Here is a 27,462-nt window from a genome sequence, read left to right as displayed (position 1 = left end):
AGATTTGAACTTCCATTTGTATAGATGACTGCCATTATCTTGTCGTGGTAGCCTCTTGTCAATTACATTTAATTATCGACTGTTTTGATCCAAAAGTGATTTTCTTTTTCTTTGCCAACGCAATCTGCATTCTGGTTGCAGGTATAGAGATAACCGCCATGTTAGCATGGGCGCAGAGAAATGGTTGGATATTGAAATTTGGAACTCCACCCAAGAGTGCTTTAAAGTTCTTAAGTCACGTGGTTATCGAATAGCAACGACACATGTGGGAATGGATGCGGTAATGATCAATCTTTTCCTTTTGTGATATTTTTGTCGATGAAAAAGGTGTTTTGAGTAAATACTATTAGTAGAGAAATCCAAGCTGTTGTGTTTGGCTGACTCTTTGGTACTATGCCTAGGTATCCATATACGACATGGACTGGTCATGCCCAACTGCAATAGTAGTTGGGAATGAGAACAGGTAATTACCTTCTTTCCTATTAGTTGCTCTCAAAATTAGGATGCATATTATGATTTCATCTGGGTTTTTGGTTCAATTTTGGTTGCTCATGCTCATTATGATCAGCTAATGTTCTCTAGTTGATAACTACAAGTTGTATTGTGTTTCATGTTTTTATGCCCTCTGGAAAAATTCGAACCATCTAAAACAAGCATTAAAAAGGGGAAATTGATAATTACTAGAGTTTTATGTGATCTCTTATCTTCATAATTTAGTTAAAGCCTTTATTCTTTTTTTGAAATGTATTTGTAGATTTGTGATAAAATTAATATCTACTCTCACAAAATATGAAAATATCTACGATGGCATTTTGATGCCAGCCTGCAAAAAGAAGGATGACCTGCAAAAGATTTTTGCCTGACCTAGAGATAGTCATTTTGTTACTTATGTTTCTTGAAAATTGTAGGACTTGTTTGGTTACTTGTTTGGAAAGCCTATCTCTTCAAACCCAAAAACACACTTAGAAATCAAACCTCATGAAGCAGAGGTCACCAATTCAAATCTTCCCTTCCACCTCCCCTTGGGGCCAATTACATATAAAAAAAAGTTATCAAACGAAACGCTTCTCTAAAAACAAAAAACACAACACACTTTTTAGAAAACTTCCCATACCTTTCAGAAATCTTTTGAGAAAACACATGCTTATTTTTTCTTTGAAAACACTAAACACTAAAAGGTTTACCAAAATTTTTTATTTTGTGGACCCCAACTCTTTTCAAATGTGAATCCCACTGAAAGCACTTCTCTATTTTCTATCACATCAAGAACTCTTTTCAAATCAAAACACTTGCCAAATGTACATGTAATTTTCTAAATTTTGTGGCTAATCTCTCTTGCAGGGGGATAAGTGATGAAGCCCTGGAGTTGTCAGATTTGCATTGCAGTATTCCAATGAAAGGCATGGTGGACTCTTTCAATGTGTCAGTTGCAGCAGGCATCCTCATGCACCATGCTGTTTGTGACAGAACTTCACGCCTGGTAATGACTATTGCCTGCAGTACATTAAAGAAATGTAAACTGCATCTTCTTTTTGGAAAATGATTCATGACTGCTATTTTCCTCTGATTATTATCGTTTTATTTTTGAATTAGTTTATATTCATTTATATTGAACTTAAAGGAACCCAAAGGTCGATGCCTTGGCTATTGGTCTTTTGTAAAGCTTCCAAACTGAAAACTCAGTGCCTCATACAGCTGTTTGACTTGGTTAAAAGTTGTAATAAATTTGTTGTATCTAAAGGAGAAGCCAAATTCAGTTTTCTACCTGTTTTAAATGGGTTTATGTTTACCTATTACCAGAGCATGCTGGAGTTGTTGCATTGTATGTATTTTTAAAGTATAAACACACTAGGGAATGCTCAATGTTATATTAATCCGTTGGGATCATCATTGTAAAGGACAAAGAAGAAGTTCATGTTGGACACTTGTCAAAAATTACATACTAGAAAATATTAAGTTACAGATTTTGCACCTGTTTTCGATTTACAGATATTAATAATTGTTGCACTATATTTACAGGGCTATCATGGTGATCTGACATTGGAAGAAAGCCAAATCCTACTTGCAGAGTTCTCTCTGCGTCATAGCAAGAGTGCGATTAGCATTGCCCAAGAGTTTGCGAAGCGAAAGGCAACCGTGTTTACACCTAAGCTTTGATTGAGAACCAGCAGTTCAACCATTTGTGAGTTTAAGAATTTATGCAGAAAGCGGCTTCAAAAAGTGACACAAAACACGAAAAGAAGTCCTCTATAAGCCACTCCCGGAAACAGAAGTGATTTGCTTGATATATGTTACTTTCAGCTGTCGAAACCCAGGTGAGACAAGGCAATATGGCAGATTCTGAGCATGGGTCGAGGATTGCCCACTTCGTTTATGAAGTTGTTTACAAGAAATGCACTTGTTAATTGACTTTTTCCTATTTTCTTTAATATTTGATGTATTGCATGTTTAGTTATATTTTTCAACCAACCTAGACGGCTACAAGCCCAAAACTCAGAAGAGAAATGCTAAACATGCTTAAAAATTTTATGTGTTGCTCTTATGCGCTGACATGGCAGTGCCACAAACGAATGCTTCCTTTCGTCGTTCATTTGGGAAATTTTGAGATTTTGAAACCTTATCCCTCTCCCTCTTCATTGATCAACGCTACCTCTAACCACCACGTGGGGAGATTGTGACCCCCAGATTGATGACTTTGTTCTTGTGCATACCAAATTTGGTATGGTTTGTTTTGCATCACCACCACTAGATCTTGTTAATGGAGAGTGGCTACAACCACCCATAAAAGGTGCAATGGGTGATTGGCTATCCTCTCAGAAGCGTAAAACGAAGGGGGGGTTTGGCCATCCTTCAAGTCACTTCAAAGTCTTACGCTCTACCCTTAGCCACACGGATTGTTACTTCAAATTAAAGAGGGACGACAATAATGGATCCATCATAGTGGTTGCAATGAGTAGAGTACACAACAATGCTACACGTTTCTAGATGCTCACAAAGCCTGTAACTCGAAAGTACTGGGAGTTGGCAGCGTCCCAAGTTCCCAACAATTTGGACCATCTTCATTTGGCCTTTTTAACAAAAGGGAGAAGTGATTTTGGAAAGATATGGTGTCAAAGCAAGGTTTCTCAGAATGTGGTGCACAGACAAAACTTGTTCTCTGACCCCAAACCCACCAAGAGCCTACTTTCAGAAACGTAAATATTATCATTAAGCCCATAACCGGCTTTTCTTACATTGAATTTTTACAAAAAATAATGTTAAAACTCTAAACATATAAATGCTATGACTGGCATTGAAATAATTACAAATCCACTTTTCCACTGTCCGTCTCGTCCCCCATCATAGGAATCTCCAAAATTCAGAATCCTACAGTCCTAATCGATTAACATTTCACTATTCGTGGTTTGTATTGTCGCCTTGATGCTCTCCTTGCTAAGGCGTTCCCCATGCTGCTTCATTTCCTGGGACCTGATGAACTCTTCAATTCTTCCCTTCAACTCATCGTTTGGAATCAGCATGTCCGCAGTAAGATGGGAACGGTTGAAAGGGTCAGTCTGCAGATCACATCAAGCATATCACCATACTCATTATTCTTGCTATTATATATAAAAAAGTGAGAGAGAGAGAGAGAGAGAGAGAGAGAGGAGCAGTAAACCCCTCAAAAATTAAGATATGCATACATACATTATCACTAAGAAGATGCCTTTGAATGACAGGTCGGTCTACCGTGATCCTTGAAGAAGGTAAGATAACTGGATCCTTCATCAAAGTGTACTGCCACAAACAAAAAACATAATCACATGTCAACAAGTGGTGGTTGAGAAGGCTGCTTGGGTTACAAAATGGATTACATGTGCAATTGCATTTCAAATCCTGATATGATAATCATGCATTACCCTTCAAGTTATCAAAAGAACGACAAAAATCCACAAAAAGAAGTGAACATACTTGAATTGGGTCAAGGAATTCATCAGGTATCTCTCCAAGAGTAGCTTCAGTGTCCATTGCCTCAGAAGCTGCAACTTTGGCCTTGGCACCTAGCTCAATAAATTCCTGTATTACCCTTCCATCTTCACCAATTCTTCGCAGAACATCTGCTGCAGCACTAAATAACTGGAGCAAGTGCCAATTGTGAAATTATTTTCAGCCAACCATATGATTCAGAAGAGATGGAGAACCGAAAACATCTCTTACCGAGTCTAAACAATAACTGTCAAATAAGAGAAATTAATGAACTCTTTGCCGCAGCTGAATTACCTGTTCATTGTATGATCGACCATCTTTTGATATAGCAGCCGGGAAAATGTTTTCCGTATCACCCTTTGCAAGATGAACATATATGTAGACAATCTACAAATAAACCATTAAAAGTTGGTGCATGTATTTCTGGCAGGCTATAAAAGCATTATTACATAAACATTTTTGTACAAAATGAGAGTTGAGTGGCTGACAGAACAGTGTCATTCCCAGCCAAGCCTGTATATCAGCTTTCCATCGCAGGACTAAGAATTCACAAACTCTTACATATTCGACGCTAAGCATTACACTAAATTAGATGTTCCAACAAAACACAACACAAAAATTAGTGTCAGATGACACTTCTACAACAGCTTCACTACCAAACTCGTATTTTTTACTTATCATCTTAATGATTTATTCAAACCACCAAGAGATTGCTAATCCAACCTGTCCAATTCATGTGGAGAGGAAAAGAAACAAAAATACCGATATCCCTATTCATCCCCTCAAAAAGAAAAAGCTACTGATATCCCATTTTTTGACACAGTTGAGCTCAATCTCTCAGTCCCACCCAACTTCTGCACATATCCACAATGACAACCACGTTGCCTTGTCTATACATATATATAATTTGCACCCATAGAAATCAGTATACAACAAGCTCAAAAATTTAAACCACATTTCACTTTACACAAAAGCTTCAAACACAAGATGGCGATCACAACCTTAATTGGTAATCACCATTCTAGAGTTCACTGGTCAATATGAATTACGAGCCTGCTAAATTCAATCTTGGATGCAATTCAAATTAAAGTAAATCTGTTTTTTAAAACCGATTTACCCTTTGAAAATTGAGATTAACCAAACCCCTGATACAACAGGGTTCTTTACTGCATACCTAGATTAGATTTAACTTAAGGTAAGCTCGGACCCTGCCAGGTTTTGTATTATTGTCCAAGTTTAACCTAACCAGACACCTAAATAAGCATAAGCAGTCAGACCTCATTCAGTCAAACTGGTATTAAAACTACAAATCCACTGAGTATAACCCAGTTATTTGGCTTCAAATAATATATCTCCACTTTATAAGAGATATTAAGTTCAACAAAAGAGGAAACTTGAAATCTACTTGATACCAACCTGCTTAAGCAACTGTTTTGGACGGAATTCATATTTTTCAGGATCTTTCAGAGTAAGAGATTTTCTTTGGGGACCCACAAGTTGCAACAAAAAATAATTGAGCATGCTGGCCACTCTCTCAACCTGGAAGGGGGCAGGTGGGTCAGCAATGGTTGTAAAGAATTAAGAACGCAAAAATGGCCAGAAACACAACTTTAGCCACTGAAACCGTTGGGGATAACATGTATAGATAGTAAAGAAAGGAAAAGCTGTTACCATCTCAGGAAGTAGGAAAGGAACTGTAATCTGCTCCGAAGTAAATGCCAGCATACTCACATCCTCATTTGCCAACTTCATATCAATCCGGATAATCTAACAATAACAATACCCAGCAATTTCCATTTGTTAGGTACTCTAGGTTCATGACTTATGCATATAATTTACATATGTATGTGTTATGCATATCATAGAAGAAAAAAGTCAAACTGACATTCTCTTGGGAGTGGAATAGTCGGGTTCTCTCCTGCCTCTCTTGGGCTGGTCTTTGCTCCCATTCTGCGGTATTTGACATCTCGGCTTCCAACTCTTTCAGTTCAAGAATTTTGTTAAGACTTTCATCGAGAAGATAGATGCTATCATTAATCAGGAAGTTTAAGAAAGTCAAATAGACACCCTTTTCCTCCTCCTTGGCAATCTGGAATGGTATAAATTTCAAGTAGCAGTCAAAGACAGACACATACATGTGCATGCACACGTGCGTGCACACAAATAGAGAGAGAGAGAGCAAGAGAATCAGTCCATGAAGAAGGCTCTACCTGTCTCCAAGCATTACGATGACTAGGGACCTGCCACAGGTATTCGAGAAGTTCGGCAATATTGTGACGGATGTTAAACTTGTCATAGAACTGCACAGGATAAAAAACAAACAGGTCAATCAACAACAGCTTCCTGTACTCCACAACAGTGACAGATGGATGAGACTATGAATGCACAAGAAAAGGTAAATGTGGGCCTCCAAAAGCTAGAATGAGGAAAGGATCGTTAGCCATTGGTCAGAGCTGGCTTTGTGACACAGCCCCCTCAGCTTTCTAACGGTGCATTTTCATCAATCTACCCTTCTTGGCCAGGTAATAGTTTGGGAGGGCCAGGCTGGACTGGAATTTTTTTAGGCGGCCACAGCTAATAAAATGACAAAAAAGCCTATACATTTGTTTTTTGGTCAGATTTGTTGGCCCCTTGAAATTGTCACTGCAACTACCTCTATACCCTTAAAAACATGAATTATGTGGCAATCACCTGCGTGTGAGAACCAGTGAACTCAATGTCAACATAGAGCTTCAGAAGATTCCTCACAAGATACTCAAGAGAGAGTTGGTGCCCTTCAAATAGAGTAGCTGTAATAGATGAGCCACTGCACATGGAATAGACAAAATGCCAGAGACACATCATTATTAAGTTAGAAAATTTAAGGGGCACTTAATAATCTCTCCTACAATTAAAAAAAATTAAAGAAGACCTTCTACGTGGCATCCAGCAGTTTAGCACTTCAACCATCTTTGCTCTGAGATAAGGGTTTCTAATAAAATTTGGACTTGCCATGAACATGATAATAAAGTTCATGAAGTCATCCTGCCAGGCAAGAACAAATAATTTATTATAGAGCGGAAAACCTTCTGGAGAGAAGGAAGAGAATAAGTTAAGAATAAAACTTTTCAACTCGATGTCTACCAGCAAAACCCCATCCAAAGCTTTCGGAATCCGGGAAGCAAAAATAAGCAATTCCATGGCATCTTCCAGAAAATGCTCTGGCATACATGCAAACTCCATTGGGCAAGCGGATGGCAGAGGCATCTTAAATCCACCAACCAGGCCAACCAACCAAACCACCACTAACCGGTAGAAAGAAAGAGCATTCTGAATAAGTGCTCCATCCTAAGGGAAAAAAATACAAGGGTCAGTAGTGTCAATAATCAGAAGAAAAAAGGTCCTTTAATAGTTTTAACAAATTAAACTGACAATGATACATGGTTGAAAGCACCCTTCCAATCACCAAAAGGAAAAAGAAAAGAAAAAATAAATAAATAATTTTTGAAAAGGACTAGATTCAAGGTAGGTAGTTCCAAGAAGGGAAAAAAATTGTGAATGCAAACAAAGACATCATCTGATAATCCAGTGTATAATAAAAGAAATATGATAGCACATGATGCATCCATACTTCATAAATACAGCAAATTATCATTATTTTTAATAATCCTTTGCCCAAAGTAATGAACTACTTTAGAAAGAAGAGAGGAATCCTTGAATGGAATATTAGAGAAGGGCAAGAAAAATAGGAACAACTGTCAATTAAAAACAAAAATAGAAAAAGTTCGAACTAAGATGTAGAAGGTGGAATCTAGCAAAACTGAAACTCAGAGGCTCCTCAGTTTGGTTCAAGTACAGGCCCTGATTGACAACTACCGGGGGGAAAACGAATACAGTCCATCAAGAAGGTGATGATCACAGGGTTTCTCCACAGTTGATAAGAATACCAACAACTAGAAGATACACTGACCATCCAACTTATGACACTAGGATGCCACCTTTCACCACAATGCATTCAAACCATTGGTCTCCATGCTCCACCAGAACATGATTCAAATGAACTTCAAGGAGTGGTAGGATATCAAAATCATGGGTACTGCATGTATGTCTGCATGAACGAGGAGAGAGAGAGAGAGCTGACATACCCTCAATATCTGAGCTTCATAACAAAGTTTTTCCTGTGAATACAACTCTATTTCTTTCTCAAGGCGAGAAATGTCCGGCTCCAATGCTGGAGTAGGAGCATGCCCTTGCATGTCTTTAAGAGTAGAGAGAGTATCTTCACACCTTTGAATGTCCTAAAATAAATTTATATTACTTTCCATCAGTCCGTCAAAAACAGTAATAGTATATATGAAAAAATTTAGATTTTAACAGACTACAGTAAGTACTTACTCACTAGCAATGACAACTAAGCCCTAACAAAGTAATAATAATGTGGCAATTTATTTCTACTCATGTATAAAGCATGTATTATTACCTGAACTAAATGTTTAAAGTCAGAAAATGCTTTTAATAAACCCAAGTGGAGCACCCTTGCAGTCATAAAGAAGCATTCGCAAATAAATGGATATTTAGTTTTATCACCGCTTGATGCTGGCTTTGCATTAGAGGAGCCACTAGCACCACTGCCAGAACTGGTAGCTTCTTGAGATTGAAGCAACCGATTTTCACCATCAGTATATTGTCTAGAGCCATCAGTCTTCCCCAAATTGGTATTATTAAGCCATTCCGCAACTTCTTCTGATGATGCATGAAGAGCAGTCAACCCTCTAATAGAAAATCACCAAAATAATTAGAAGACAATAGATATGAATATAAACTTAAGAGTAGAAAATCAAAGTCCGTTAAACAGAAATCCTCACGTTAAATCCAGTCGGTTACTGTGAAATACATATTTGGGATCAATTTTATCCCTTTTTGTTAAGCTAGCGTCTAAAAACGGCTCACACAGCCGAAGCATAACAGCACTGAGACTGACGAACATGCCTGAACTTGCACACGATAGAGGATCAACCTAAATGTGATGTATACAGTGCAAGTTTAAATTAGGATAAAGAATGTGACAATATTACCAAAAATATCCTTATCCATAGAAAAGTAGAGAAAAAGATATAATAAGTTTGTTAGTATATTGTGACTGCAACATTAACAATGCTGTGAAAATTGGGAAAGTACCTGGATGTGAGCCCTCGACGAGTTTTTATTGATCACCTCTGCAAGATACTCGAGCACATTTTCACGGATGTCCGTATTTTTAAGGAGTGAGAGAATAACTTCTGATAGACCATCATATAAGTTATTCATAACCGTTTTAATTGTGGTAAATGAGGATAATAAATCAGCCGGTCGACGAATTGATGCTTCTGAAAAGCACTGCTGTCTGGTGTTTTACAGAGTAATAATGCATTAGTAAGAAATCATTCTTAAATATCTGTCCATGAGCAGTCCAAAGCTATAGATTTAACATGTTCAATAGGAATAAAATACAGCAAGCATGAAAGAAATTACTGAACTGGGAGCGTAGTGGAAAAAACAACTAAAGGAACATAGGATTTCATCCATAAACTAAATCATCCAAAGGAAGCTGCAAAATTTAAGAAACAAGAATCAAAGCCATACTCTTTGCAATCACTTATCTTAACCCTCATTAATTGTATGGTTACATTACATCCAACTGGAACAAACAACAGTACCACATATCATCCTTTTAGTTTTCCACTTATTCCAATTTGAAGGTAAGAGAAAATAACTTCCTTGCCAAAGGAAGGAAAAAATCCAGTGATCCTAAACTGAGCAAAAGAAAAGGCCCACAAAGATCAAAAGAGACTCAAAAACTTAATCTCAGAACGGCATATAACACAACAATGCAGTAATTTCATATCCTAGCTTTAAGATAGTATACAGTCAACATCTTGTTTTGATAAATGGATCAATCAACTACACACAATAGAAGCAACATTAAAAAACCAACATCAATACATCAGAGAGCAAATCCCTTGATATCATCACCTACTTTTCATTTGCATGAGGGAACCTAAACCAATATCAATAACACTCAACCGTGCTCTACCTAGAATATGACACAGAATGAGCTCAGTTCCAGTATTTATAAGCGGATGAAAACAATCTCATTCTAATGTTAAATCCTCTTTTCAATCCAAAACCGAGCTGCAGTTTACCCAAATCAGTAAAAGGCTAAGCAGATTAAGAGGTTGAAGAAGTGCTATAAAAGTTATACAATATTAAACATCCATCAGTTCTTAATTTAATTTTTTTTAGACAATCACACTAAATAGATGAGACAGTGTCCTAATTTACAGACAGAGCAACACATGCATTAACCATAGAGTCCAATAGCTGCTCAGAAACAAAGAAGCACGGGTGGTAGAAACATATGAAGTTGAGTCCCTTTGTTTTTGGTTCTTAAAAATAAGATAGCATATTTTAGTTAAGCCAAACAGCTGCATAATGTTCAACTGAGTAAAACTTTTGTTCTCTACAACAGTAAACTGAGTAAAGAATCAGAAACCAAAGATTCTAGAATTTGAAACCAGTATAACAAAAATAAAATTGCAACCAACAAAAGCCCAGGCACCGCACACGAAAATCCACTCACCCCACATCAGGCTGGCTCTTGAAAATGGCATGATCAGGCAGAGCACTAACATGAAAAAATGGCCCCAGTATGCTGGTCATCTCGATAACCCGGCCGTTCAAATAGGCGCCTTTGGGAATCCACCACGGGTGATTCACCAACGATTTGGCACCAACCGGGAAGCTAACCAAATACAGCAAAGCCCTCAAAGGCTGCTGAAAGTTCCCGAGCGCCGAGACCTTGAGCACACTGCCCCTCAAGTCCTCATACAATCCCTTCAATATGGGGTCCAAGCTATCGAAATCCGAGTCCCTAAAGAACTCCTCCAAGAAGCCAGGTGGGCACTGTGTCCCGCCACTGCTACCACCAGCTCCGTACCCGTCCATCGAGCCCCCAACCTCCGCGAAAACCAGCGGCAACAACGGGGAATTGCTCGAACCTGACTTCGAATTCGCATTCGCATTCTGAAACAATTCGGGGTTCCCTAAGTGAATCCTACAGTACGACACCGCCAATTTCTTCGCTTGCCTCACCACAAACTCCATCTCGGACCTCACGTTCTTGTCCTTCATGGAAGATATCTTCTTGCCCTCCTCGTAGGCTCGCCGATAGCACCCGGTAAGGTACTGGAATGGCGGTTCGGAGGAGACGAAACCCCCCGAGAGCCGATCGATCAGGACCCTCTCCATCAAGTCTCTCGAGAGCCTCATCTCTTTGCCCTCGCTCAGAATCTCCGCCGCGGTCATCTCCAGGTAGACGACTCGGGGATCGGACGGTGCTGATGATTCGGCCGAATCGGTCAGCGATACCAGGAAGATTTTCCTGAGGATTATGTCCTCGATTTCCTCCGGGGACCTCTTTTGGGGTTTTGGGGTCGCCATAGTGCGCAAAATGGTTCTTTCTCCGTTCGAATGGGTGAAATTTTCTTGGAAAACAAACAACTAGAACCTGAGTTGAATACGTAGTGTTAGACAGAACTAATAACAAATCAGGTGGGCGTGTTTAAAAAGAAAGAAAAAAAAAAAACGGGGAGATTTTCCCGGGAAACAAACAGATGCGTATGTGAATTTGACGGTGAAATCGTGGATTAGTAGGAAAAGTCAGGGTGTAGAGCAGTGTGTGTGTGTGTGATTGGGAGGTAGGAGTCGACAGTGGTTTGGTCGTCCAGGTCTTTGTGGAAAATACTGATTATAAACTTCGAGTAAATTAAGAAAAAAACATACATGTATATAAATTAACCGTAAATAATAAATAAAATAAAAAATTTATTCAGATTTAGAAACCTACTTTGTTAATTGTACTTATCTTACACAGAAAGGACATTTTATTCAAGTTATTCCAAACCCAATCACTTGTCTTTCAATTATACCGGTATTCTTCTAATACGACATTTATTTGGAATTGGAAGTATTGAGGTTTTTTTTTTAAAATTCTGTTTGGTTTTTTAAAAACCAAAAAGTGTTTGTAACAAGCAATAAAGCTGATGTGATTTTTAAAATTACCATTAAATTTTAGATAAATTATACTTAAATTTTGATCCAATGGTAATTTTAAAAATCACATCAATTTTAAAGTTTATAAGGCACAAGTTTAGATAAAGACTAATCAACGTTTTAAATTAATTGAGAAAACTCGGCTTAAAATTGAGATATTTTGTTAATTATGTTAGCAATACTTATCTACTAACTCAAATGATAACATTTAATAATAATTAAATTAAGATTACATAGCTTTTTTTTTTTTTTTTTCTCGAGTTATATTCATTTTAGAGAGGTACACCTAGCCGATTTTGCTTCAATTTGACCTTTGGTTTGTTTGGGTATGTGATTTTGACATATGTGATTTTAAAACATGGGACGCTATTTTTAGGGATAAATACAAAATTGGTCTATGTAATTGGTATAATTTACAAATCATTCTATGTGGTTTAAAAAACAATTTATAGGTCCCTAAGGTAGGCCAAAATAACATTTTACTCCTGAACTCATTTTTCGTTAAATGACTTAACAGAAACTGTTTCATTGCCACCTCACACCTAATAAAAATAAGACACGTGTTCTTTTTTTATTTATGCTTTTAAAAATGACAAATAAGTTTTTTCACGTCATTTTGAGGCTCAAGCATAAACTCAACGTCAAATTAAATAAACTTAATTCCTTCATATCTCCCTGTGTGACTGTTGTCTTCATCTTCTCCACCGATTCTTGCGTCTATCTCCAGGTAAGCTGTTGAGTTTCGTAACACGATTGAAATCGCCGTTAAAGAATCCTCGGAAACGTCATAACGATAATTAAGCCACCTTGCTTTGGAGTTTTTTTACTTCCACTTTTAAGATTTTGGGCATCTTCAATCTGTGAGTTTCTCTGAGATTTTTGAGCATTTGCCTTTTTTTGCAATATTTCTATGGAAATTAGGATTTGTTTTTGGGCATTGAAGCATCTTCAAAAATTGTTTATGAGCATAAAAAACAATCTATCCCCCCCCCCTTGTGATGTTTACTAGTATGCATAATGATGAACATCAGATATCATTTTGTAGTAACATCAGACACAGAGTACGAATGGTGGATACCACAAAAGAGTATCTTAGGAAAGGAAAATAAAAATAAAAATAAAGGAGGAAAAAATTGGGTGATGGCTGGCAGCCTTTTTTATTTTTTTGTGGATTTTCAACTTTTAGAATCAAACATGAAGACGGCATAGACAGTGAATTGGTGGGGAAAATGAAGACGAGGGCGACACAGGGGGAATATAAAGGGATTATTTTTATTTAATTTGATGTGAAGTGTGTGCTGGAGCCTCAAAATGACGTGAAAAAGCTTGTTTGTTATTTTTAAAAAGCATAAATAAAAAAGAACATGCGTCTTATTTTTATTGGGTGTGAGGTGGAATTGAAACGGTTTATGTTAAGTTATTTAACAGAAAATGAGTTCGGGGAATAAAATATTATTTTGTCCTACCTTAGGGATCTATAAATTATTTTTTAAACCACAATAATTGATTTGTAAATTAGGCCAACTATATGGACCAATTTTGCATTTATCCCCGATTTTTAAAAACAAAGTTAAAGTTTCTTCTTTTTATACATTTTCAAATTATAATTTTTTTTTACGTGTTTGGTCTTCAAACGCTAAACCTAAGTAGGGCCCAAAAAAAAAAAAAAAAAAAAAAACCTTACCATAAAAGGCAAGAAAGCAATCTCACTTTTTGCAATATACTCTCTAATACTAAAATACACGAAATTCTTTTATTTTTAGTACTTTTCGCCAATTAAAAATTAGACAGTAAGACAGCCAGATCAACAGGTTGTATATTGCTATAAGAATGCAGCATTTATCAAATGGGCCACCTTGTGAGAAGATTTTATAAATAAAAATTGAAAATGACCCAATATCATCTCTTTATACAGATTTTTGTTAAGAATTCAGAACAAGTCCTCACTTTCAACATCATCATCATTGGATGTAGTACATGAAGAGTGCTTTGCATTAGCAGGACCAAATAGCAACTCCAAGCAGAAAGCAGGGCCACATATTGATCTTCCTTTTTTCCCAACTTTATCCATATCCCCAACAGCAAACTGTAATATTTCAGAAAGTGTAAGATAACTAAACTAATCAACAGCTTCAAATGTTTTATGAAACTCATATATAGTTGTAGCCAATTTTTGAATCTGATAAAGGCATTCTGCAAATTCAAAGTTATTCCACCAGAGTATTTCCTCAATATGATGAATGTTCCTAGAATCCTAAACTATTTCTTATTCAAGTTACACGAGCACTTGGCGGCACTGACACGTTGGACCGTTGTGAGCTCGGGCTTTAGAAAAGAGAAGTAGAAAATGCAGGCAGAATTCTGTGACTATAGCTCTTAGTATAGATTAGCATTCTCTTCTTAGTATAGAAGCTGATACAGCAATGTGTAGAGAACCATAAAAGTACCTGCAACAAGCTGTTCCGAATAAAAGCTGTGTTGAAGCAACAATAGAAGAGACGCCCTCCAAACATTTTTTGGTAGAATATGACACGCACATCTCCAGTAACCTGTTCAATCAAATATGGTCACACTCAAACAACATCATAAGAAAATTTCAGAATTTTGATAATTTCTCAAGTTATGAACACTTGCAAGAAGCCCATGTGGCATAGAGACTCTCAATGCTCTCCAAACCTATCATGAACCAAAATATTTGAGGTAGAAAGTTGGAGTTTATCTGTTCTTATTTCTTCTCTCACATGTACAAAGCTCTCAAGATAATTTTTTTGTCCAATCATATTATATTACTAAAATTCTGGCTTTATGATTCTTCATGATCGCAAAATAATGATAATACTGAACCCCATATATATCACAATAAGTATGTCTCTATATGTATAAATCACTTACTTGTAAAGGTTTATCGAAATAATGATCAAGACATGGCTTCTGGTAGATTATAGGATTTTCAGTGTCCATTTGGACTACAACACGTGGTTCTTCTAAATCTGATTCCTTCCCTTCTTCATCACCTTTGATGAAAGAGAGATAATACCGAGGGCTGTGAGATCTTTGATGTCCCTTCTTAATTTGTCTGCAACAACCCCGCGAGACTTCTATAAATGGGCGGTACAGCTGATTGGGTATCTGTCAACAAGGGTAAAAAAGTTCTTAGCAGATAGATAAAAGAAGCTAACCCACTAATATCCAAAACATATTCTGACTAGCAAAAAATTCGAGGAACAAAATCAAGAATTGTTGCGGGAGAAACCAAAACAAGAAAAATGGGAACAGGAAAGAAAAACAAAAAATAGATAACAGCATGCACTTTTCAATGCAGATTGAACAACTTATGTTGCGTCAACAAACTAGATAAAAACTCAAACCCTAGTTATGAAATAATGAAATAAGAAAGTCACAAGTCATGCCAAAAGCCAATCATGCCATTTTCCCTTGCTATTGAATTTTAAAAAACTTGAAAAGTACTAATTAAGATATGAGATAACCATTAATGAAGGGATGAAATAAATGCATAGTGCATTCAACTTAATGAAAACAAATAAAATCTTAAGGAAGTTTTCGGAGTATGAAGATTTCCTTGTAATCATTACAAAACAAGTTCTGTGAATGAGAAAAACAAATCCAAGTCAAATTATAAAAGCCCTTCCCTCTCTAAGAACTCGACTCGTTGAGATGTGTTTACCTCTTGCAATTCTGAGACCACAAAGAAGATTGAGTCGGTGTCAACCAAGTCGTGAAGTCGAATCCGCCGCAATTCTCTGCTCCATGGCTTAGGTAAATTCACATTTGGAAGTCCTTGATTAATTCCCCTAGGAAAAGAAAGTACATCTTCCCAGTATCCCACATAACGACGTTGGCTTGGTATAGAAACCTGTTCAATACATACAGAATAATGCCCTCATTTATTATTTATAATCATAAAATATCCATAGCATCCATTAAAAAACGTTATTAGAAACATATGAAGATTATGCAAAGCTAAAAAAAACTGAAAGAGGCATCTTCTTTCACTAAAAAATACTGAAAGAGCCATATCAAAAGTGAGTAAGAAGTTTTTGTTTTCTTCTACAGGTCTGACACCATGTCTTTCTATTTGGCATGTTTCTTAGCTGCAGTTAGTTGGCTCCTCTAGCTTTTATGGATCTTATCATTAAATTCTTCAATAACTATAAAAGAATGCTTGAGAAATAGATCTATAGATTTGTACTAGACAGCCTTTGTGACAGATCTTGTTTTGTCAGTCAACCAAGAACCTATTTGGTCTTCCCTCTTGCAGCAGCTTTTAATCATGCTATGGTTTTTCTTACTGGTGCAGTTGCGGTCTCCATTCAACACTGCAAAACCATTATTGGTTTTGGCATCTTGTTGGCAGATGGTCCTTTCTTGACTTTCCACTGGCCATAAATATAGGAATGGATCTAGGGGTTAATCATTCAGAGGACCAACTTGAAAGAACTCTTCATTGTCTCATTGATGGGGCTCTTGTAATAGATGTCAAAACTTTGGGGAAGGCGGAAGGGCTGAAAGCTACTTCTCAGAGGGAGAAATATGTAAAATGAAGCCAAATTTATTATGAATGTACTCCAGAACCATCCACAGATAAAAGGAAAAGAACCAATTCCCTACTGATATCATTTCAACTTCTTGTATATAGAATTAACAGCAAAACCATACTTGACTTAAAATAATGAAGCATAATGGATCACTTGTAATTCAATTAATCATAAAGTATTGACAAACATCCCAAATATTTCAACCAACTTCGAATAATTTATGCATCTGAAATGTCCCAGAATGACAATAAATATTATATAATTGTTTATTTCTTCAAACATCCATATTTTTGCACTACTCAAATTATTTTCATAAAATTTTCTAATTATTGACAGTGCTTTACTGCCTAATTCATACATCTGAATCATTTCCTCTGGCTAGCAATTCCAAGTTCCACAATTTTCACAAACCAGGTCATCGCGGTTTTCAGTGAATGAAGGGGAGCTGATTTTCAAATTATCAAGCAGCTGACATTGCATTCAACTACCACAACATCACGATAACTTTGGCATTTCAAATTGTCGTGTTATACCTAATATAACTTACTCCTTCGTTATTGGTGGTCCGTCTATCTGCATATAACTGAAGAGCCCCATCTGCTGACATGCCAGTATAAACCAGATAGGCACATACCATTAAGCCAGTTCGACCTTTGCCTGCCTGCAAAACTGTAGTGAGGACCACCAACACTGAGGCCAAAACAAAACATATTGGGTTGCTAAACAGATACAAGCAAACTTTGCATGTTATATATTTCCATAGTTATTATGAAATCAATGGACAGTAAGATTGCACCATGCAACTCTATGGAGAGCATATACATCGTTACACCAATAAGGAAAACAGGCAGATGGGAATCATAAACCTGATCTTTCAGTAAACACCAAGCTTAAGATATTATAACAAACAGAAGAATGATTAAGATATTTGTGTTAGATGCTAAGCAGCTAGGGTTAATAACTAGTACACTGCTACAAGCATCTTAAGTTGATTATTAAGGTAATTGAATGTCATGGAACCCGTTTCTAAGAGCTAGAAGAAATCAGGCTTAAGTGTCACCAACCCATATAAACGTGAACCAGTCTATATGTTATGCTCAGCTAAGTGACTAGTGAAGCTGTAATTGAGCATGTATTAGTTTGCAGTTCTTATATAACATTGATTGAGCTCTAGATGGATATTGAGAAGATGAAAACTACAAAAAATTGTAAAAAATAACAGATAAATGACCCTCTTCAAAATTTAAATGGCAAGTTTGCAATGAATACCATGCAGTGTACAACGGCGATATTTTTTGGGTCACCCAATAGCCATGAATATACACTTTCACAGAAAATCTTAATCATTTGGAGAGGCGGAACATGGTTGTCATCAAAAGGATATGTCTCCACACGGCCATGAAAATGTGATGGGTCATAAGTTTCCTCTATACAGAGATTGTAGATCTGCAATATACCATTAAAGCAACGTTATATACTTACAAAGAGCGAGCACACGCACGGAGAGAGAGAGAGAGAGAGAGAGTATGGGTAGTATAATGCCAAAGGTTTGACAAGTAAACAACTCTATGCAGCATGTTTCAAGAAATAAAATTTATGAGCAATATTAGTGATTGTGTTGACAGCCATAAAATCAGAGCAGAGCATAGAATAACACAGCTGTTATATGGGCAAGCAAAGGGGTGTGAAACAAGAGAGTGTTCTGAGCATTACATCTAGGAGTACCCTGTAATTTATGCAATGAGCATTGACCAGGAGTAAAGCGACACATGATATAATGTTGAGGAGCACATATAGTTTTATCATAAGAATAATAGAAAGTTTGACACATATAACATGTGGAAAAAACAAGAAAAGGACTGTTAAAGTAAGTGACATTGATGCTATATCCAATATGCTGTTTTATTATATAGCAGGCATAATGTGGCCAAGCTGTAGGACCCAAGATATTGCCATTCACCCACTAATTTATGAATTGATCCCCAGGAGTAATAGTTGAAAACCTGAAAGATTCTTTTTCTTCTGCATTCCTGACTGATCCATAATAATATATTACACAACTTTCAAGGAACATATTGTTCAGCAGAGGGGCAAAGTTCTCTTATTGTCTGTCAATAACCTAATAATATAGGTATATTACAGAGAAAAGACTTATTTACATAAAACTACTAGTATGAAAAGATACAGCAGCTGGATTATCACAGATACAAAAAGAATGGATAATCAGGGTACATGAGGTGATATAGTAGATGATTCAGGGTTGAAAATGTCCACCTTATATTTCCCCTGATGTCTCATGTCCAGCACAGACTTGACCTGCCAGAGAGGATTACGATACATTGCTCTCATACGTTCAGCAGGAAACGACATTGCCAGCAAACGGTCCGTGATATATGACATGTCAAGATCATAACCATCAACAAGCATACGCCTTCTTTGCTTAGATACCAAGTTACGGAGATAGTTTTGACTGAGATAACTAACCAGATGATGTTGAAAACATATGCCTTCAACCTTCCCTGGCACCGGCCTTGAAGATTTCAACCCCATTTGGCTGATATGGCAAGCAACTTATAGATGGTAAGTTACCTGTTAAAAAAATTACTGAATCCATAAATTATGAACTGTATGTGCAAAAACATTAATCTTTCTGGTTTTCCACTGCTACCAATCTTTTTCTAAAAGTGAGCTTTACGCTTGTTGATACAGTTTGAGCTATTCAACTGCTCTTTCTTTAAAAAGAATAGAATAGAGTTGTAGCGGAAAAAAAATGCTACAGTTATTGGACGTATGAGAAGGTCTACATTGGACAAAGTCACAAACAATTTGATAAACCTGGCCAACAAATTACAGAGGATGTTTATTGGTAACGCTGTCGCTGAGCAGGCTGAGGTGCTCTGCGTCCTTTCTTTCTTTTCAAAAGTTCTTTATTAGGTGTGGTGTACATTGCAGAGTCAAGAAACATTCACAACCATGCCACATGAACATATTTGTGGAGATATGGCAATCATTATGAATTGTGGCTGATCAAACCACTTCTTAAAATCAATTTCTTCTTCAATTTCTGTTTGATGGGATAATAATTATCAACTATTTCTTTATCAATTGCTTAAACTACATGTTGAGGGGTGGGCTCTTACATGTTCATGAATTTCAGTTGATTTATCTCACACACATACGAATTTCTAACCGATGATTATACTATATCGCAGGCCATTCAATGCCACTCACTATCCATTTCTTCATAGTGGCAAATATGCAATACCTTGAAGAATCAAAACCACCAGAAGTTCAACCGTAAAACACCAAAATTGTTTCACATTTCTAATCTATCCATTATATCTCAATCTCTCCAAGCAGATAATGTCATTGTCATGATCATACAAATAAAATTGTCAAAGAAATAACGTAGAGCTAAAATTATCACCTAGAGTTGAATATTCATCCAATATAACTCTTATTTCAACAAAAAGTATAAACTTCAATAAAACCCAAATTTCAACAACAATGCCTTCCTCGGTTCCTGAAAAGAAGCTCAGCAAAAAACAAAGATCATAATTTTGAAGCATTGTTTAAAAAAATCTAAAACTTGTCATGTTCCAGAACTAGTTTTCTCAGCAACCAAACATAGAATAAGGATAATGGGACCTAAAAAAAAAAAAGAACAGGAAAATTGTACCTGAGCTGAACATGAAGCTTGTGATTCACTAACTTTGAAACACCCCCATCCGAAATATATCATAACAAAGAAAAAAAAAAAAAATTGAAGCAAATTCTAGGGCACCGAATAGGACATATAATAGAAAATTTTGGGAAACCCTAGAAATTGCTTGGCGAGGGAATGGGAAAATTGGTGGGGTTGAGATGAGGAAGTCAGGGAGGTCTTGGAGGTGAAAATGAGCTCCATTTTTGTGGAGTTGGGTCGAAGATTCAGTGCTAATTTTGGAGGGTTTTGGACCATTTTCCCTCAGCCCCAAATTTGGAGCAAATCTGGCCGAAAACTTAGGCCAATCTATACAAATAGATATGGAAAAAAAAAAATAGTTGGGATTATCTATTTCATCCAAATATATATATAAAGAGAAAGGGTTGGTATCGACCGTTGGAATGGCGGGGACTTTGGGGGATGTCCGCGTAACTGACATTTTAACGGCAATTGAAAATTCAATTATTGGAATTCCAAGTTCATCATTGGTGGAAATAAGAGTCTTGGGGGCTGAAACGGAGGCAGATTTTGGTATGGGGTTAAGGGTAGGGGTGGATATCGGTTAAAACGGTCCGGTTTTAGCTCTTATCGGTTATTAATCGATAATTTTCGATTAAACGGTTTCTTAATCGATACCGAACCGATAAGAATTTTAATCAAAATTATCGGTTATAACGGTACACGGTTAAACGGTTCGGTTAAACCAGTTAATCGATTATAAATCTCATATTCTTCGGTGTTCTCTACTTCTCTAACCTCTACTCGTCGACATCCTTGTTCTATCGTAACCTTTTTTTCACCCTCTACAATTGCCGTGTGCCTCGCGTTACACCTTCTTAACAACTTTTCTCTCGTCCTCAGAAAAAGATAATTGTTTGCCAACCTTCTTTTACTTTCTTTCTTTTTTTTAATCAAATACAGGAAGGATTATATAAGGTATCTTTTGCCTTAATTGTTATTTGAACAAGTCATGCCTCGTCTCGAATGGGTATGTATCATTTCTCTCTGCAAACAAAAGACTTGAATGTTTTTATTACTGTTCGAGTAAGAAGTAATTTTCTAACTCTCATTTTTTACACTCGACGGACGCGACTTCCATGGGGACTTTGGGGGTGGACATAGGCAACAATCTTATTGGTGGATCTTATTGACTAATGGGGTGGACCAAACCGAACAAAAAAAGTGAAAGAAAAAAAAAAGAGGATTTTATTCAAGATGGTCGTGTGGCCTTATTGACATGAACATGGCAGCATACTGGCGGAGCCTCCGCTCAGAGCCTCCATTTTCAGTGGCAGCAGGAATCACCGGACCCAGAGTCCTCATCCTGTACCTGCGCCAAGCCAACTGTATAATAACAGCAGCCCATGTTCGCCAATTAGATGAGTAGTATCTTGCAGTTCGCTTCAGTCTTTCGTTGGCAAATTTGTAGCGGAAGTGATCGGTGATGTATCTCAGGTGAGCGGCATCGAGCCCAAATGCTTCTGTAGATTCAATGCAGATAAACGTTGCGGATGACGCCGGAAGCCGGTCAATAAATGGGCGGCGAAGGCAGTAGGAGAGGAGTTCATCCCCTAAAAAGCCTCCCGGTTCAAGCACGCTTGTGGCTACCATGCCTTTGCTTAGGCTTTGGGATCGTTTTACACGTCCACGAACGATGAACATTATCCTTAATACAGGATCTCCTTCCCTGATTATCTGTTTCATGAAGATATTAGAAACTTTAAACAAATTTAAGAATCTAATTACTATATATATATATATATATATAGATAAATATGATTATGCACCTTTTCGTCTTTAGAGAAGACAAGAGGCTTCACCCGATCACAGATGTTGTCAAGAATAAGATCATCCATGTTGTGGAACAGAGGCACCTGTCAAAATTGTACGAGATTAGAGCTCTAGAGGTGATGGAACGCAGAAAATCAGTTTCTTAAACCCATCTCATATTAGGGTGACTCATGAATCTAACACTCATACCCCAAATTAGGCCACATTAAGACCATAACAATCTACTGACGTAGCTGCCCTTACCAAATAGCCATTTTCATAGGTTGTCCCTTTATGAGAGTTGAACATGTGACGTGGTGTTTTGTAAAATATCAAATGTTGGGTACTTAATTAATACGCTAAAAGCTCGTAAGATGATGGAACGCAAAAAGTTATGTCCTTAGACGTGTCTTATATTAGGCTGGCCCAATTTAACGCCCATACCTCAAATTAGGCCCCTAATAAGGATCATACATTTTTAGGAAAATACTTACCAAAAGAATCTCGAAACAAATTGGTAGATGGAAAATTTTGTTACCTTCTTTATGAGGTCTAGGCAAAGATGGCGCTTGATGTCCCTCCGAAGCCCTTGGGGAAGGTCTTTGATCATTTCCATCTCATCTTCTCCTCCCATGGTTGCCCATCTTTGGCGTTCAAAATGGCGAACTCTCTGTCTCAACCGAGACGGGAGCTGTCTCCGCCGCATCCACCACTCCATATCTCTGCATCTTAGCTGCATTTTTCTCTTCTTTGCCATGACAGAATGCAGGAAAACCTTGACAGCAACAAGAGAAGTCCATCAATATATGTTTTTATCTCCAAGTTTGCATGTTCAAGAAATGACATTATTTCTTATGCTAACAATTAGCACAATGTACACACCTGGATGTTCCCTATCAACAAAGTGAAGAGCATCAGTCCACTAAGCACAGTGATTATGCTGAAAATCACTTCTAGCCAGTGACTTGTAGGCTCAAGATCGTTTCCGAAGGTGCTGTAAATGTAAGCATAATGGTCAGTCAAAACCAACCTCAAGTAAAATCTTATCTCAAAATCATGATATCAGATTAAAAATCTTGACTTTATCTGAAGCTTTTAATAATGTTACCTGAGGGTCATTAAGCCCCAAAATATGGGATAAAGGATCTTAACAGCCAGAGAGTTGCTAGAAATGACTGGAAGAGCCCACTTGTAGATCCCATAATTGAATGGCCCATTGACATCTAAGCAGAGTGGCATTCTGACCATTGTTGAGTTACCCCCACATGGATCTCCTACTATGCCTGTAGGCAACTGGAACTGGTAACAAACCTCCTTTGAGCAAGACAAGGAGAGAGTATTGCAATTTTTCCTTCCGTCACATTGTTGCCGGAGGCACGACGCTACTCTCTGTATTGCAAGGACATACCAGCATCCTCCGGCTACCTGCTTACCAAGTTTTTATGATAAGTGATGATTTAACATGATATCAAAGACAAATTAAATTATTTAGATTAGAGTATGCTCACGTGAGAGGCGATGAGGTAGGCAATGAGATTAAGGCCAAAACCCCACCAAATGGTGCCAAAGACATAGCCTGTGACTTTCTGCATTCTTCTCATCAAAGAAATGCTGTGGTAGACCTTTGGGAGGAATTGGAACAAGAAAATCAGTAGAAGTATTGTCATTATCACTTTAATCTGCTCATCTCTTATCAGTTTTGGTACTACTAACCAAAATACAGCCTGCAAAATAAAGAAAAAGAAATAGTACTATGAGCAAATTAAAGACTATCTCATGGGGATCATTTGTGCAAACTATATATCTTGCTGTGCTTCTAGTACCAAGTTAAAACTCTTCTGCATATGGTGATCATGACTCATGAGACTCGTTTGCCACACCGTTAGCCTTGCAGCGACTAAATTACTAATTATTTTAAAAGTTTAAATTAATAAAATATATATAAATTTAATTATTTAAATTATATTCTAACAACAATATAGTTAAAAAAAAAATATGTCGGTTGTAACCAGACCAATCTCTTTTTTTCATGATCACTCGTCTACCATATGGCCCGCCCACGTCAATGGAGGATCGAGGAACAGTATCTGTGCCATTTATGTCCAGCTTTTGATCTTTATGTTATGTTCTGTAGTTTTTCGTACTCTTATCATCGATGCCATCATGACAGAACTCAGTAAGGACATGACAGCAAACCAATAATATAAAATAAACAAAAACAAAATAAACCCCACTTGAATTATTATTATTATTATTTAAAAAAAAAAAAATAGCTACATATATATATTGAACAAAATCATCTCAATTACACTTGAAGTCTTGAAATAGAGAAAAATTATTTAAGGGTTGAGATTTTATTTTGTCCAATAAATGAGCTTCGATCTCACAATTATCTACTCAAATTGTTAACAATTATCTACTCAATAGCTACATAGTCAATCGCGTACTGGATCTCAATTTCACTCTCTTCAAGATTATATAAAAATATAAGAAATATTTGACAATTTTTCCATACGAACCAAATGGTAAATGTTTTTCAAACCCTTTTTAAGCTTGCAAACAAATAGTAAAAAAAAAAATCACTCTTTTCAAAACATATTTTCAGCTAAAGATATATTTTTGACAAAAGAAGATTAAAATAAAGGAAAGAGCTAATTAAATAGCTGTGAGTTTTTTTTTTTTAAAGGTTAAAGTTAATAAAAATGCTGAAAATGCACTTTTTACTACGTAAAGATCATTAAAACCAAAAAGTTACGTACGTAGTCAGTAGTCTCTACCAGACTGTAATCGTCTGGAGAATTGGAAAACGTGTGAAAATCATGGCAGTTTATGTAAATGTAGTTGAAAATCAAGGGTAACATCGTCACACAAACTCTAACGTGGGAACTGGGAAGAGATCCCATTTTACTACATAACCTAGGATCCTTATTCCATAAGTTACTGCACGCAGTCTCTACCACCAGACAAAAACTGTGTGTATAATTGAGCACGTGTCATTATCATGGCAGTTTTTGTAAATGTAAGTGGAAATCATGGGTAACATTGTCATACAAATTTCAGGAGTGAAAGACGAAACTGTTGAACCCAACGGCCTTCCAAGTTCCCCGCAGACATCTCGTAGTATATGATGGAGGCCAATAGTTTGAAATTCTATTTTTTGCAATAATTTATTCGCTTAAAATTGTTATAATTAAAAAGGGTAAATTAAAAAGCGAAGAAGAAATGGCTGACCTGAGGCACCGGTAAAATGACGAAGGCGTCGAACCAGAAGCCCTTGAGGGAGCGTACGTAGTGGGAGGCGATGGCACGTGAATCCCACACGAGCTTCCCGCAGCCGACCACCAGTGACTCCCTAGACACGTAAGCCAGCCGGAACTGGAGCCACAGGTGGCACAGATGTACGGCGTCCACGCACGTGCGGAGCACCGTCACCACGGCAGCCAATCCGCCGTCCATGTATAGACAGGGGGCACCACCCCGCCCTATGGACAGCGCGTAGAAGAACAAAGGGTCAATCGCCAGGGCCATCCCACGCGCCAGCAGGAAAGCCCGGTTCCACTGCTGCACGCGCTTGCTGCGCGGGTCAAGCACGCGGCCGAACGGCCCCGAGGGCGGGCCCCGTTTGGGCTCTGGTTTCCGGGTCGGGGTTTTGGTGTCGGGTCTGTTCTGGATGGGGACTAGGTACGAGCCGGCCGAGGCCTCCCACTGGGGCTGGTGGGCTCGGTCGCAGCTGGTGGAGTGGAACACCGGCGCGCCCAGTTGGGTGCAAGCGTAGCATTCGACGGAGGTGGAGATCGGGGTGTCATCGTTGCTGTGGCTGCTGTTGTTGTTGTTGTCGCTGTCGCTGTTGCTGCTCGAGGAATTCTTGTGAATGAATAACCCCAGAACTCTGTGACAACGTAAAAAAAAAAAAAAAAAACCAGCCAAGTTAGAGAATACGAGAAAGCGTAATATATGTATACATAATTCAACGCAAATTCAACGTAACTTTGATTGTACATATATATATATATATATATATATAGAAAAGAAACTGATTTTTTTATGATAAAAAGAGAAAGAAGAAGAGGGGGGACCTTGAGAGGGAGAAGTGGAAGTTGGGCAGGAGGGGCATGGTTGGAACAGTGAAACCATGGGAGAGAAAGGAGAGGCGGTGGTGGAGATTGTGTGTGAGAGAGAGAGAGTGTGTTGTATAGGAAGTAGTGTTTAAATCGGCCGGGTTTTGTTTGGAAGGATGATAATAGAAGAGTGTGTCAGGTAGCACATGAAGAGGAGAGAGGGCTCGGGGTGGGGGGGCCTGGCTTTGTGAGGACGAAGAGGCAGCCGCTAAAGAGGAACGTGGTGGAGGTGGTGGTGGGGCTCTTTGTCCGGTGAGTTTGGGCCCACTCCCGGCCAACGCATCTATTTAGCTACACCCGAGAGAGCTGGACCACTCAACATTAATATCCGTCTCACAGCTTCATTTCTAGTTTTGCCTTTTCTACAGCAAAGACATGTAAGTCCTAAAACGCTTGCACCTCCTTCGTTTTTTGTTTCATTTTTCTTACTGACTTTGATCCATGGATTAATTAATTTATCAGAAAAAAAGAAAAAAGAAAGAAAGATGGATTACAGACAGCTAGCGTACGTGCATGACCGTATACAGTAGCCCCTCAAGTACTAGTTAGCGACATAATCATCAATTATTCGATATCATAGAAGAATATGTTTATCCCTTTTGATTAGACACGAGATATAGGGTTCACACAAGCATATCCATTCCAAATGATTTTTTTTTTTTTTTTTGGGGGGGAAGTACACTTATGCCATATTCAGAGGATTAAGGGTACCCTATCAATTTTTATTATTGGAGTTGCAATATATATTCTCCTTTAAATTGAGGGACTGGGCGAAATATAATTTCTCCTAATTTTTTTTTTAATATTTTTGAATATATATATTCAAAGCTGACCCCTTTAGCCTTTTCCTTAAAAAAAAAAAAAGAAAAAAAACCTATATAAAAGCTGTTGCCACACGATCTCTATATACAGATCAGATCATATTAAAAGTTAAAAACTATACTATAAACATACACTCTAATTAAAAAGATGTCTTATTTTCAAATTTTTTTACTGTGACGTTTGACTTACGCATCCAAGTTCTCTGTAGCTGTGAAATTTGAAGCATCCAGAAAAAGAATAGGGCCACACATATATAGGGGCATTGCTTTTTTTATTAAAAAATAAATAAAAAAAAGCAACAATATACATAAATATGGAACATTGATTGATTCCACAAATCAGAAAGGATGTGAAACATGAAAGCAAACGAAAGAAATTGGTGTGACTAGCCAACCGATATCGTCTCTGTAGTATATATTAAGGAACTTCTGGTGACTCTAAAAGCCTAAATTAAGTA

General features: G+C 37.4%; 4 protein-coding genes across 7 annotated transcripts; 1 reads left to right on the top strand and 3 right to left on the bottom strand.

The window, feature by feature from the left end:
• Positions 1–61: 61 nt before the first annotated feature.
• LOC132182673 (uncharacterized) lies at positions 62–2,524 on the top strand. The gene is made up of 4 exons (XM_059595981.1): positions 62–280; positions 402–463; positions 1,342–1,480; positions 2,020–2,524. Exons 1-4 carry the CDS (start codon positions 167–169, stop codon positions 2,155–2,157), a joined length of 453 nt encoding a protein of 150 aa, XP_059451964.1. The 5' UTR covers positions 62–166; the 3' UTR covers positions 2,158–2,524.
• Positions 2,525–3,201: 677 nt separating this feature from the next.
• LOC132182369 (probable ubiquitin conjugation factor E4) lies at positions 3,202–11,717 on the bottom strand. Its single transcript, XM_059595599.1, has 16 exons — positions 10,562–11,717; positions 9,121–9,325; positions 8,808–8,959; positions 8,423–8,714; positions 8,088–8,240; positions 7,087–7,290; positions 6,875–6,987; positions 6,655–6,769; positions 6,174–6,263; positions 5,849–6,052; positions 5,635–5,730; positions 5,380–5,502; positions 4,258–4,350; positions 3,949–4,113; positions 3,685–3,774; positions 3,202–3,554 (listed from the first exon to the last, which is right to left on the bottom strand). The coding sequence occupies exons 1-16, from the start codon at positions 11,419–11,421 to the stop codon at positions 3,375–3,377; spliced, it is 3,135 nt and encodes a 1,044-aa protein (XP_059451582.1). The 5' UTR covers positions 11,422–11,717; the 3' UTR covers positions 3,202–3,374.
• A 2,114-nt stretch (positions 11,718–13,831) lies between these two features.
• Positions 13,832–20,817, bottom strand: LOC132180742 (phosphatidylinositol 3,4,5-trisphosphate 3-phosphatase and protein-tyrosine-phosphatase PTEN1). Of its 4 annotated transcripts, none has more exons than XM_059593663.1 (9): positions 20,269–20,817; positions 20,017–20,112; positions 18,864–19,178; positions 17,859–18,035; positions 17,137–17,250; positions 15,719–15,907; positions 14,926–15,162; positions 14,481–14,582; positions 13,832–14,119 (listed from the first exon to the last, which is right to left on the bottom strand). In XM_059593663.1, the coding sequence occupies exons 3-9, from the start codon at positions 19,137–19,139 to the stop codon at positions 13,964–13,966; spliced, it is 1,251 nt and encodes a 416-aa protein (XP_059449646.1). In that variant the 5' UTR covers positions 19,140–19,178; positions 20,017–20,112; positions 20,269–20,817; the 3' UTR covers positions 13,832–13,963. The 4 variants fall into 4 exon arrangements, with proteins under 4 accessions (XP_059449646.1, XP_059449647.1, XP_059449645.1 ...); XM_059593664.1 differs by having other exon boundaries at positions 18,864–19,143; XM_059593662.1 differs by lacking the exon at positions 20,017–20,112.
• Positions 20,818–21,312: 495 nt separating this feature from the next.
• LOC132180740 (cyclic nucleotide-gated ion channel 2) lies at positions 21,313–26,521 on the bottom strand. Its single transcript, XM_059593661.1, has 8 exons — positions 26,142–26,521; positions 25,297–25,954; positions 23,574–23,789; positions 23,174–23,490; positions 22,948–23,059; positions 22,604–22,840; positions 22,083–22,169; positions 21,313–21,990 (listed from the first exon to the last, which is right to left on the bottom strand). Exons 1-8 carry the CDS (start codon positions 26,177–26,179, stop codon positions 21,502–21,504), a joined length of 2,154 nt encoding a protein of 717 aa, XP_059449644.1. The 5' UTR covers positions 26,180–26,521; the 3' UTR covers positions 21,313–21,501.
• Positions 26,522–27,462: the final 941 nt, after the last annotated feature.

This window comes from Corylus avellana, chromosome ca5 (assembly GCF_901000735.1).
Source record: "Corylus avellana chromosome ca5, CavTom2PMs-1.0".
NCBI classification, from domain to species: domain Eukaryota; kingdom Viridiplantae; phylum Streptophyta; class Magnoliopsida; order Fagales; family Betulaceae; genus Corylus; species Corylus avellana.
Note: the sequence above shows the minus strand (reverse complement) of the source record. Positions and strands in the feature narration are given on the sequence as shown.